Raw genomic sequence first — 12,513 nt, forward strand, 5'->3', positions numbered from 1 at the left:
GTGTGGTACATCAGTCCCTTCTAATTGGTTCTGGCAATCAGGAGCTATAAATTGTATCTGCATCTCCTTGCCATGACTGCTGCAATAACCAGTAAAGGAATGGGGGGAAATGAATTGGGTGCATTAAAGGCTTTGTTACAGATCTCTGAGCTTTTTCGGAGTCCTTTACATCTTCTATCATAGAAAAGAAATGGGGAAAAAAAATAGAAATTGCTCGTTAGAGGTGAAAAGTCTTTGTCTGTATTATGCTGTCGGAGGAGCAATGCCCTGCACTGGTATTTACAGCACTTTGATAACAGAAGTGCTTGAATGCTGAGAAATCCTTTTGGTAATTGGCCATGGGTTGTTCAAATGGATGAGCACAGGAAGCACGCACAGTCCTGCCCATTGTCTTGGAAACTGAAATAAGAGGCATTGATTGTGTTCAGTAAGTTTGATGGAGAGAAAAGCGGGACTTATTTTCTTGTGTAATTTTTCTCTTACAAGCAGCTGACCATAAAATGGACGTAGGTTTGATAGATAGAAGGTGTCCTTCCCACAGCACTCGTGCAGAGCTCACACTGGGGCACACACACACCTGTCTGTGTCCTTTCCTCTTTGCAGCTCCATGCGGGGGCCACTTGACGTCTCCCAGTGGCACCATCCTGTCCCCAGGCTGGCCTGGCTTCTACAAGGACTCCCTGAGCTGTGCATGGGTGATCGAGGCACAGCCAGGGTACCCCATCAAGATCACATTTGACAGGTGGGCATTTCTCACCAGTTTGACCCTACATCCCTATGCCTGTGTGTTATCTCACAGCCCGTGCTGCCTTCTCATGGTTAGTGCACATTTGGAATTACAACCAAGCAAAATTAGCAGTGCTGTTGTGCTTTGTCTCAGGCGTGTTCTTGTGTCTCCTGCAGGTTTAAGACTGAGGTGAATTATGACACCCTGGAAGTGCGAGACGGCCGGTCCTACTCTTCCCCACTGATAGGTGTCTATGATGGGACTCAGGTGCCCCAGTTCCTCATCAGTACCAGCAACTACCTCTACCTCCTCTTCACCACTGACAAAAGCCACTCTGATGTTGGCTTTCAGATCCGATATGAAAGTAAGTGCGAGTTGTTCATGGTGGGCTCAATCAAAGACCTTCCTCCATGTCAATCACTGCACCTTGGCTTTGTTTGCTGCAGCTGTGAAGCTCCAGTCTGACCACTGCTTGGATCCGGGGATCCCTGTCAACGGGCAGCGCCATGGGAATGATTTCTATGTGGGAGCACTGGTGACGTTCAGCTGTGACTCCGGCTACACCCTGAGTGACAACGAAGCCCTGGAGTGTGAGCCAAACTTCCAATGGAGCAGGCCACTGCCAAGCTGCGAGGGTAAGGAGTGCAGAAGGAAGCATCTGCAGGAGATGGCAAGCACTGAACTGCAAAGTGCAGCAGTTGGGACGTTGGCAATGATGTTTGATGTGGGTGCTCAGTTTGGTTTTCATGGGTTGGGCTTTGTTTGGACCTTCAGAAGAGCTGATTGCTTGTTGTCTTCCCTGCAGCTCTATGTGGAGGTTACATTCGTGGTTCCAGTGGTACAATCTTATCCCCAGGCTTTCCTGATTTTTATCCAAATAACTTGAACTGCACTTGGACAATAGAAACATCACATGGAAAAGGTGAGAAATCTTCAGAATCATCATCATCACAGAATGGCCTGGGTTGAAAAGGACCTCAAACATCAGTTGGTTTCAACCTCCCAGGGCTGCCAACCACTGGCATCCACCATGCTGATACAGGAAGGGAGTGGTGCCAAAGGTGGTTTTGTTCTTGCCTCCTTGGCTTCAGCTCTGCAGCTCTCATTGCTCCACTAGCTATGGTGGCAATGCATGGGGCCTGTTTAGTCCAATCTCCTGCATGGCACAAGCCAATTTTGTGTCTTGGAGGAGAAATTCAGGGAAGTGTATCACTGACAATCGGAGAACAGATTCTATATGGAAAAAAGGGTGGTATTTGTCTCGTAGAATCATAGAATATCCTGAGTTGGATCGAGCCCATAAGGATCATTCATTGAGTCCAACTCTTGGTCTCATCACGCAGTCAGGATGCTCTTGGGGTAAGCACCCAGGGTACAGCCTTTATGTAACTTTATGCGCCGTTATGTAACTGTCTCATCCTGGCTATCAGCACAACGGGAGCTATCATGAGCCAATTTTGCGATGCCATTTGTATTACAGCAAATAAACTTGTCAATGAACAGCACAGTGCATTAAGGGAACCATCACATGCTGTGAAAACTATTCAGTTGAGTAGCAGCAATCCACTCTTCATTAATCCACTCTGCCTTGGATTCAGCTCTGTGACGAGGCACTGCATTATCCTGTTGCTAAGCTAAGCACAATGCAGCAAACTGACACTTTTATATAAGGAGGTGTAACAACGGATGGCCTGTGCACCTTTGTTGGGTTTCTTTTTGCTAATATCAGAAGATATTTTGGTCCAACTAAGCAAGGCTTGAAGGACTGTGCATTTTCAGATAGTGGGGGAATGCCCACACAGCAGGAAACTCTTCTTGCTGTGGTTGTGAGTTCCCTTATCCCACAAGGTGGCTGAGTAGCTGTATTGGTTTTTAATGTACAGATGGTAACAAAATGTACAGAAGGTATAAATGAATAAGTAAAGGAAAAACTCACCAGTGGTGGTGCCTTGGCTGAAGAAGCTGGGGCAGTCCTCACTGGTGAGCGATCTCCAAGAGATACTGCTCCAGTGGGAGTCAGCCCTTAAATGAGGTCTCAGAGGGGATGGAGTCAAGCTCCACCCCTCCCGGGAGCACAGCTACATCACTCTCACCTGTGCTCCCACAGCTGACCCCATACTTGCCTCAGCTGATTAATCAGAGGTTCAGGCTGTGAGTACCAATCTCCCATACAGTAGCGTTGGGGTTTTGCTTTGGCTATTGCTGCTGACCCAATGGATCTGCCTGCACTGTAAAAGCCAAGCTCAGGTTACTCCCAGATCTTTGTGAACTTCTTGCATGTGGGCAGCCCATGAGAGCCCCGATTGAAACACATTGGTTGTTATAATAGTTGTCTTTGTGTGACTGCAGACAGATTGACTTTATGGACTCATGGGCTGTACAATCCATCTTTAAAAGCAGCTTAATTTCGAAGATGTTCGAACGCTTAAAAAGAGACTCTTATTTTTCATCTTGGAACTTGGAAGTGATTTCTTTTCCCTATAATTTGTTTTGTTGTTTCTTTTTACCGAGGGGAAAAAAAAAAACAAACCAAACCAACACCAATTGCATTCACAGAGACATTTTGTGCCACGGTAAATTGCAGACCAGTGCAAAGGTTTAATCAGAGTCTCACGTCCTTTAAAATGAGTTTGTAATTAGCCTGTATTGCTCCAGCTACCCGGCCCTTGGTGGGCTCTGCTGCTGGAGAGCCCTGTGTGTGTGGTTGGGTTCGTTATCTCTGAAGCCCTGCAATCGGGAGCTGTTCTTGCAGGCATGGAGCTCTGTTGGTGTTGGAGGGGGGGAGGTGTGACATTTCTCTCCCTTAGATGGGGTTTTGTAAAGGCACGGGTATAAATCTACTGTCAGCTGATAAACAAGAAACGCTTACAGCAGTTTGTATTCCCTGCGTCTCACCGAGATTTCACGCCGAAGCAGTTCGTATCAGCTTCGAATCAGTTGTACTGCTGGGATGGATAATAAACGTTTGGGAACGTTTAAAAGTTTCCTGCCTTTATGGAGTTCCACAGAGGGGAACAGATGAAGTAAACATTTTCTGCCGGGCTCCAGCTAATGCTTACAAGGGATGTGCTGCCATGGAGACGTTACACAGCTGAGGTTCCCTGCACCTTCCTGGACACGGCCATGGGATGGGTTTGTGTTGGTCAGCCACCTCCGAGTCCTTCTATCCTGGGAAGGAAACTGCATTGGATAGCCAGTTTATAGTGGAATATTCAGAGTTATCATTGGATGCTGACAGAAATTCTGCTGGGATGGATTTAAAGCTCGTGCTCCAGAGCTTTAATCAGTCTCTGGGTTGATCTCATGCCGATCTCCAAAATTAATGGGGAATGGGGAGCAAGGAGGAGGTAATTCCTCTGATCCTTATTTACAGATTTCCTACAAGCAGCTGGTGCTGCACTTTGGCAGAGATGGGATGCAGAGTGAGACAGCCCTCGGGTCTCCCCAGATTGGCAGTCTCTGTGCTGTTAGTCATTGACTTAAATGCAAGAACTTGGTCATGCCAATGGGCATTCCCATTGCACACAAGGAGCAGCGATCAGACTGCGACTGATGGAGAGCAATGACAGCACCTGTGTGTGCAAGGAGGAGCCTCTTTGCATAGCAGCCCTGTTGGGTTCAGGGCTTGTGAGTAGTGTGAAGGCCATTGCAGCTATGCAGCCTGCCCATATAGCTCGGGGTGCTGATGGCCAGTTGTACTCTTCTGTTCCACTTGTATCTTAAGCATGCCCTCTGTTTTCAGTATGGTTTTTCTTTTCCTTTGGGCTATTAGTGGAAAACAGGAAAAAAGAGCCCGGTGTCATTGCAGGGAGCGCAGCGAGCTTTGGTTTGAGGTGCTGTTGGTTCTCTCCTGCAGGCGTGTTCTTCACCTTCCATACCTTCCACCTGGAGAACGGCCACGATTACCTCCTCATCACCGAGAACTCCAGCTTTGCTCAGCCCTTGAAGCAGCTCACCGGCTCCCGCCTGCCTGCCCCATTCAGTGCTGGGCTCTTTGGGAACTTCTCAGCACAAATCCGCTTCATCTCGGACTTCTCCATGTCCTATGAGGGCTTCAACATCACCTTCTCAGGTAAGGACAGAGGTGGGCGGACTTCATTCTTTCCCTTTCCTTTACACTTCAGCACTCATCTTGGGAATAGGTTCCCATTGGTTCATGCGGTTGCAGTTCTTGGAACTGGATGCCCCAAAGAAGCTGTGGGTGCCCCATCCCTGGAGGTGAGGAAGGGCCATGACTGCAGTTATTTGGGGCTGTGTGCTGATGTGTTTGCTGTCTTTGAGGCACAGATCTGCTGCCATAGATGCAGCTCCAAAAAGCTTCCCATTGCCTTTGTCCTGCCCTCTGAAGTCGTGGATTTCCATGTGGTACACTGTGAAAACTAGACATAAAGATTCCAGTTCACTTTCATTTTGATGGGGAAGAAATGGCTTTTTTGTCCAAACAAATTGCCTCACGTTGTCCAATCATAACTGTTACTTTCAGCGTATTTGGGGACTTATTTCCTTTCTCACAAAATGAAAATGGGAGCCAGTTATGTATTTTAGTTCTCTTTATTTGTTTAAGCACTGCTTTGTATTTTGCAGCTCTCTTATTTGTTCAAATAACCCCCAAAAGAGGTTTCCTTTAAAATGGTCTGTGGCCAAAGGCGCACGTTTGGCTCTTCTCCATGCTGCTCCATGACCTTTCATTTAGTAGCAGCTTAAATGTTCTCTTGCATTCCCCAAGCAGGATGCTGCGTTCACTCATTTCCAGGATTAGTAATTGTAGAGGCAACAGAAATCCCACCCGGATCAGTTCATCTTCGTTTTACTAAACCAGGGGGAGGATGACAAACCCCCGTCGTGCTTTGCCACCGCTGGTGTCACTTTCTGCTTTGGCTGGCAGCAGTGATAGGAAATAAGGACTGGTTTAAGTGAGTTATCTGGTGGGAGCCGGGCTCTGGTGTTCTTGATCTAACAGGTCGTATGTGTTGCACAAGTGCTTCTTTTCCAGACCTGACCCACATCTGGATCACAACCCACGGGGCTCGGAGCGCCCTTGTTGGGGAGGATGGGGTACGAGGCATCACAGTGCCGTGCAATAACCGCCCATCTGCCCCCCATAGAATACGACTTGGAGCCCTGCGATGAGCCGGAGGTCCCAGCCTACAGCATCAGGAAGGGGCTGCAGTTTGGCGTGGGTGATGTCCTCACCTTCTCCTGTTTCCCTGGGTACCGCCTGGAGGGCACGGCGCGCATCACCTGCCTCGGGGGGAGACGGCGTGTGTGGAGTTCGCCTCTGCCAAGGTGTGTTGGTAGGTGGTCATGTGCTTTCATTTTGCTTGGCTGGTTGCACTGTGCTGGAGCGGTTAGCAGGGCAGGGAAGTGCGTGGTGTTATCCCAGGGACACCTCCGGGCTGGGGAGAGGGAGCTGGGATGAGCTTCGGTCCTGTTAACTGGATGTGGGGAAGGGGAGGGCTGGGCAGAAGGGCTGCAGCCCACTCTCAGGTTGGAACACACGGTGTGTGGTGGTTTGGGGTCCTCAGTGAGTGAGTTGCAACCTGGGGGAGCTCCGGCAGCCCTTTAGGGATGGGTTCTGTAAAGCAGTGTGGTTTTAGGGCCAACCTCCCTTCGAATCAGAGTGCTGTGAAACACAACAAGCTGGAGATGAAGGCTGCTTCAGGGTGGGTGCTCTTAAGGAACGCAGGTTTCACCTCAGTGTGGTTGTCTCTTCCACCTTCAATTCTTCCTCCTCCAACCACTGCAAGTTCGTTTTTTGCAATCTCTCTTGCAGTTATTTATACTAATAAATAGACATGTAGGGGAGAGGAGAGGAGGAGGTCACCTGAAGCACTGAGCCAATTGCTGGCTGTCAGCCCTAATGCAGAGGGGCTGCGGGTTGCCTGGTGAGCTGCCCACAGTGCCCTCTGAGCACAACAGAACAGGAGTACCAGTGTAACAGCAATAAAAGTAGGAGGGAAGAAGGATTGCCAGCGCCTCAGGCTTTTGCAGAAGGAAGATTGAACGTATTCCTGGGTTTGCTGTACAATATGCAGTGCTTTGCTGCTGCCTGGGTCACCCGGAGCAGCACGGGGATGCGTGCAGATCAGACAGACCACATTGATACCTGGTATCTCTCCAGCAAAGCCTGCTAGGTGGATGTTCCTCATCTGTGGCCCTTGAGGGATGTTACGTCCCAGCAAGAGCCGGTTTGCTTTCGCAGTCTGTTGAGCTTTGCTGTTGAGTCCTGTCATGCTGAATGCGTTTCCCAGCACTGTTTAATGCCTAGGTCACAGGGCTGCATCATCCTGCTGTGACAAGCAGCCTCTTCAGGACATGAATAATAATGAGGTTGCAGAGAAAGCTCATCAGGGGAATAGAAATCAAAAAGCATCATGACGCGGCTTTAAGGCTGCCCTGCAGACATCCCTAAATGGACACACGAGTTCCATGTGCCCAGATCTCAGCAGTAGCTGGCTTAGAGTTAGCGCGCTGGTTTGTGGTGATGGATTGGATTGCTTGTCTGGTGATCTGTGCACTGCTCTGGTGGCAGCTTTTTCCACGATGCCCCTGCTGCACACTCAGGCCCATGTAAGGGTACAGCTGGAAACTGGGGACCTCCTTCCTAAGGCCCTAGAGATCTGCTTTTGCTGGCAGCCCACAGGCACATCGTATTCAGGTCCTGTTCTAGGGATGGATCTGGTTAGAAAGCAAGAGCAGCTTATCCCGTCATCCTGCCCCTCTCTCAGGTGGGGTTGCTCTGTGCTGTTTGGGGGGTTGGTTTTCAGTAGCAGCACTTGGAAGTAAAGTTCATGGCTGTGTTAGCAGATGGGTGTAGGAAGGAGTGAGCATCCGTGGCCATGTGAAGGAATCACCTGCATGTGCTGTATGGCTCGAATGCACGCGTGGGTTATTAAAGGGTGCTTCTGTGTCTTTCTGTAGCTGAATGTGGTTCATCTGTAACTGGAACCCAAGGTGTTCTGCTGTCCCCCAACTACCCAATAAACTACAACAACAACCACGAGTGCATCTACTCCATCCAGACACAGCCGGGAAAGGGGATCCAGCTGAAAGCCAGGACTTTTGAACTGGAAGCAGGAGATGTCCTCAAGGTAACTCTTTGTTGCAATGAAGGGCGGTGATGCTAACAAGCTCATGGTCTGAAAGGAATTTGATGCTCTTGGTTTTGTAGGAGGAATTGATGTCACAAGGTGTGTTCTGCTGTGCTAAAGCCAGAGAACGGCTCTGTCCTTGTTGAGGTGCACGGAAGGATTGGTTTTGACCCCTAAATTGGCAATAAAAGGTGTTTTCTAGAATGTGTCTTTTATTCCTCCCAGGTCTATGATGGCAGCAACAGCTCTGCTCGCCTGCTGGGTTCCTTCAGCCGCTCGGAAATGCTCAGCACCAGCATCAACAGCACTTCCAGCAGCATGTGGCTCGAGTTCATCACCAACAGCGAGAACACCAGCAAAGGCTTTGAGCTGCAGTTTACTAGTAAGTCTTAGGCCCAGATCTGAGGTGTAATTGTATGGCTCTGTGTTACAGCTGCATGAGAAGAGGGACACGGTCCTCTTGTAGTCTGAAGTGGAGTCTGAGCAGGGGAGAGGAGCTCTGCCTACAAGAAACAGAACTCTGCATGGGCTGTTTCTTCCATCAGAGCATCTTCTTAGGAGGAAAAGACTCGGTGTGGTTTTGTGTTAACACCTTCTGACTGTTGAACGCTTGAGAAGAGCTGACGCCATTTCTCCCATCCAGGTTTTGAACTCATCAAATGTGAGGATCCCGGCATCCCGCAGTTTGGCTACAAGGTCCACGATGAGGGGCACTTTGCTGGCAGCTCCGTGTCGTTTAGCTGTGACCCCGGCTATTCCCTGCGGGGCAGCAGAGTGCTGGTCTGTCTGACTGGGGAGCGGAGAGCCTGGGATCAGCCCTTGCCAACCTGTGTGGGTGAGAGCTCTCGCTTTCAGAAAGCCCTCCATTGCATTCTTTGCTTGTGGGCACTGCACCAACGCCCTTCCTTTCTCTGTAGCTACTACGTGTGATATTATCTTTATATTGATTGCAGCCATCTACATCAAAAGGTAATGATAAGGATCCCGTGTAAGGCATCTTCAGATCGAGAGCAGCGATAGCTGCAAAACAAACTTCTCCAGGCAATGTTAACACGAAGCACTGCTGTGAGCACAGATTGGACAAGGTTTCGTGCTTCTCTGCAAGGAGGCTGCTGCTTTTGCAGTCCTTGTCCTTTCACTTGATGAACACATTGTGTTAAATGCAGCAGCACTGCCTGGCAGTGGCAGACAGCAGCGTGTCCTGGAGTTTGACACATCAGAGCCATGTTGACTTGAGAGCTACATGACACCTCATTCCAGTTTTTCGGGTATTTTAATTCCCTCAGTCTTCTCCTCGCCAAGTCCTGGCTTCCCCTTTAGCTGTAACTCTCCAGATGGGGATCTTACTGCTTAGAAAACCCTGCTGTTGAGTTTTGTGCATCCAAATGAAGTGCGCCTGCCCAAATCCATGTCAGTAATGAGGGTTTCCAGGGCACGGCAAAGTTCTTACAGCCTTCATCCTCTTGGAGCTCTCAAGCAGCTGCTTCCATGTGATGCTCAGCCATTGGCACACCAAATTCTCCCCCATTGGGGTTCTGTGCCGCAGCTCTGCTGAGTTTTAGCTTTGCTTGTTGAGGGGAAAAAGACAAATTTCTGTCATTTATCCATCCTGTTTGCCTCCATCCTGCTTGCTGGACGTACACAAGAATGGTCGCGTCTTCATGAGCATGTGGGAACATAGTGCTGTTGTTTGATGACTCTCCCTTAGCTGAATGCAGCGACTCCTTAGCTTTGCCTGGTAGGCTGTAAGAATCTCTTTAAATGGGGACAAATCCTCTGTTGTATTGCAAGGCTGAGGTTCGTGTTGTTGCCAGGTAGGAGCCCTGATACGCAGTGAATCTTCTCACTAACCCACGTGTCTCTTCCAGCTGAGTGTGGGGGTTCTATCAAAGGAGAGACGTCAGGACGGATTCTGTCCCCTGGTTACCCCACACCCTACGATCACAACCTGAACTGCATTTGGTCCATAGAGGCAGAAGCTGGTTGCACGATAGGGTGAGTAGAAGCTCTTTGTGCTGGTTTTTACCTGTATAGAATTGCTTGGAAGATCACATCCCAGGAAAGGGGAATGGAAGGCAGCGATGGATCCGGTTTGGATGGATGGATCCATTTGCAGTGTCGGAGTAAGTTAGCACCAAAATGGACTTGTGAGAATGAATGGCGAGGCATGGGGGTCCCCAGCTGGAAAAATGAGGCCCAACACCCAGCTTTCATCTTCTAATCTTACTGTTTTATGGCTTTAATCATAAGAAGAACAGATAAAATACGGTTGCTCTCCTAAAGGGAAAGGCTCAGGATGGCTTCTGAATGTACACTTCTGCCTTCACCACGGAGCCCTCGCTGTATCAGCACTCATCTGCTCTTCAGCATTGACTGCTCATCTTGCTGAGCGCTGCGGTGCTTTTGTCAATAGATTCTGTGGGGATAGACCTGGTTCAGTATTTTCTTTCTTCCTTAATGGAGAAATTCCCTCCATTAGGTGTGCTCTCAGAGCGGCTCAATAGCGGATGCTTTCTGATATTGCTCGTAGAAGGAAGAGCAGAGCCAGCTCAGCTCCTGCCCGAGCAGCTTCCAGTTGAATTCTCCTCTTTCTTGGAAGGGGATGGGGCTGGAATGAAGGGATGCAGTGATGCCAGGCACGTGTATGGCAGTGCACCTTGAGAGCCTGCCTTTGTCACCAGAGATGAAAGCTCCCTTCTTCTGCTCCTTTATTTGATGGCACAGGAGAACAGATGATCTCTGGGTAGTTGAGAGCACATTCTCAGCAAGTTCATTTTTATGGTAATCCATTGGAAAAATAATCCTCTTCACGCATGATGTAATTGTATAAAGCCCTCATTTATAACCTACATTAAAATTAATCACCACAGCTTTTTGAATAAAGCTGTATCTGCACGGAAGGAGGAGAAGGAAAGGAAGGAATGAGAGAGGGAAACGAGTGTGTCCATTACTGCCATGAAAGTTAAAGGGTTGTGCTGTGAGAGGGGATTAGTTGTGCCCATGTGTGAACAGACACACACACTCCCTGGTTTGCACTTGCTGTTTGCCACCCTACTTTGCTGCCCTGTTTCATTAACCCCTGGGGCACCTCACGTCCTGCTGAGGGTTTCTTTTCCAGCATGACACTATTTAAATAGAGAGCGGTGTTATTTTCCTTTCCTTTTTTTCCCCCCCTGGTGTACAAGATCTGCTCGGTGCCACGAGCAAATTCTTTGATCTGAGAGCAGGTAACAAAAATCAATGCATTTTATCGGTAGACAAAAAGCTGCTCCTTGTAGGACAGCAAGAAAAAAAAGCCAAAGGACGGCCAAGGTTGTTGCTGTGTGCAACTGCAGGGACAATGTGTGAATTGCACGAGAATCCATCAGTTGTCTGGAGGGACCTGAACGCATTTACTGATAATTTTCCTTTTGGAATAAGTTTCTCAGTCCTTCGGTGGTTATCTGTAATAGAGCTCAGTAAAAACAAGGGCAAAGCCTCTGTCCTCCGGTTCACAGCCTCTGTGCCTCCCTGCTGCACGTTGTCTGTATGTCCTTGGCTGAGCCCTCTGTCTGTGGCAGCTTCCACTGTAAGGTCTGAGCACACGCAGTGTGAAAGCAGCATTGGACTTAAGCTGGAGTGACAGACAGCAGGAGAGCACGTTTCCTATTCAGTGGCTCTGAGGTTGGTATAAGTGCTGTTGTAACCCTCCCAGCAATGATGGCAGAGCTCAGTTTGGGTCTGACCTCCTGTTCTTTCTGCCTCACAGACTCCATTTCATGGTGTTCCACACTGAGGAGTTCCACGATGTGCTGAGGATCTGGGACGGCCCAGTGGAGAATGGGATCCTCCTGAAGGAGATGAGTGGGTCCGTTCTGCCCAGTGATGTCCACAGTACTTTCAATTCTGTCATCCTGCAGTTCAACACTGATTTCTTCACAAGCAAGCAGGGCTTCGCCATTCAGTTTTCAGGTAAGCTTTGCATTCTTTCCTCAGTGCTGTCCAAGCTTGTCTTTGCATGTGATTTCTGTACCCGAGGTGGCACTGAACGCAGCAGCAAGAACTTGTGGCTATTTGTGCTTTTGGGTCTCCACGCATAGAGAAGACTCTCACACTTTCTCCTTGCAATGTGATTAAATTCTGTGCTCCCTTTTGCTGCTGTGAGTTTGGCAGCAAGGCAAAGAGCAGCACATGGTGGAACACACAGAAGGAATTACAGATATTTTCCAACATATTCCCAGCACTTCCCTTGGAGACATCAGCATTACAGGCAGCTTCTACCGGGTGTTCTGAGAGCAGTTGGTCAGCAGCCTCTGCAAACCAAGTCTATTTAAAATGCCTCAAATTGGGTCCCCTGAGATGCAGATCCCAAGAAGCTCTATTTGCTGTACGGATGTCATTGCAAGCAGCAGCATGACCTGTAAGGCAACTGCAGTTTGTCATTGCCTGAGTCCTGCTGGTCATTGCCTAAGACCTGGCTTTGCAAGCACATTTATTCCAATTACATTAGGGCAATACATTTCAATATGCAAAGAGGTTTCCAGGCCTTCACTGTCTTTTTCAGTACCCAACCAGCACTTGCCCATTTTGGAGATGGCAGTAAATAGCTCGATGAACTATTGAAATGGTGATGTAGCTTCTCTGGGACTCCAGCACATCAAAGCAGCAGAACTGATTCTGTCACTCCCAAGTTGTTGCCCACAGCTTTGTGTTCTG

The 12,513-nt window shown here is 48.8% G+C and overlaps 1 protein-coding gene across 1 annotated transcript in view; it reads left to right on the plus strand.

Moving 5' to 3' along the window:
• The window catches only part of CSMD2 (CUB and Sushi multiple domains 2), a 191,898-nt gene that overhangs the window by 106,843 nt on the left and 72,542 nt on the right, over positions 1 to 12,513 (plus strand). Inside the window, exons 17-27 of the mRNA XM_072355231.1 lie at positions 604 to 742; positions 904 to 1,091; positions 1,174 to 1,362; positions 1,533 to 1,649; positions 4,584 to 4,799; positions 5,833 to 6,021; positions 7,649 to 7,818; positions 8,044 to 8,200; positions 8,462 to 8,653; positions 9,687 to 9,813; positions 11,567 to 11,769. Coding sequence (XP_072211332.1) covers positions 604 to 742; positions 904 to 1,091; positions 1,174 to 1,362; positions 1,533 to 1,649; positions 4,584 to 4,799; positions 5,833 to 6,021; positions 7,649 to 7,818; positions 8,044 to 8,200; positions 8,462 to 8,653; positions 9,687 to 9,813; positions 11,567 to 11,769 — 1,887 coding nt within the window. The remainder of the gene's footprint in view (positions 1 to 603; positions 743 to 903; positions 1,092 to 1,173; positions 1,363 to 1,532; positions 1,650 to 4,583; positions 4,800 to 5,832; positions 6,022 to 7,648; positions 7,819 to 8,043; positions 8,201 to 8,461; positions 8,654 to 9,686; positions 9,814 to 11,566; positions 11,770 to 12,513) is intronic.

This window comes from Excalfactoria chinensis, chromosome 22, assembly GCF_039878825.1.
Source record: "Excalfactoria chinensis isolate bCotChi1 chromosome 22, bCotChi1.hap2, whole genome shotgun sequence".
Lineage (NCBI taxonomy): Eukaryota > Metazoa > Chordata > Aves > Galliformes > Phasianidae > Excalfactoria > Excalfactoria chinensis.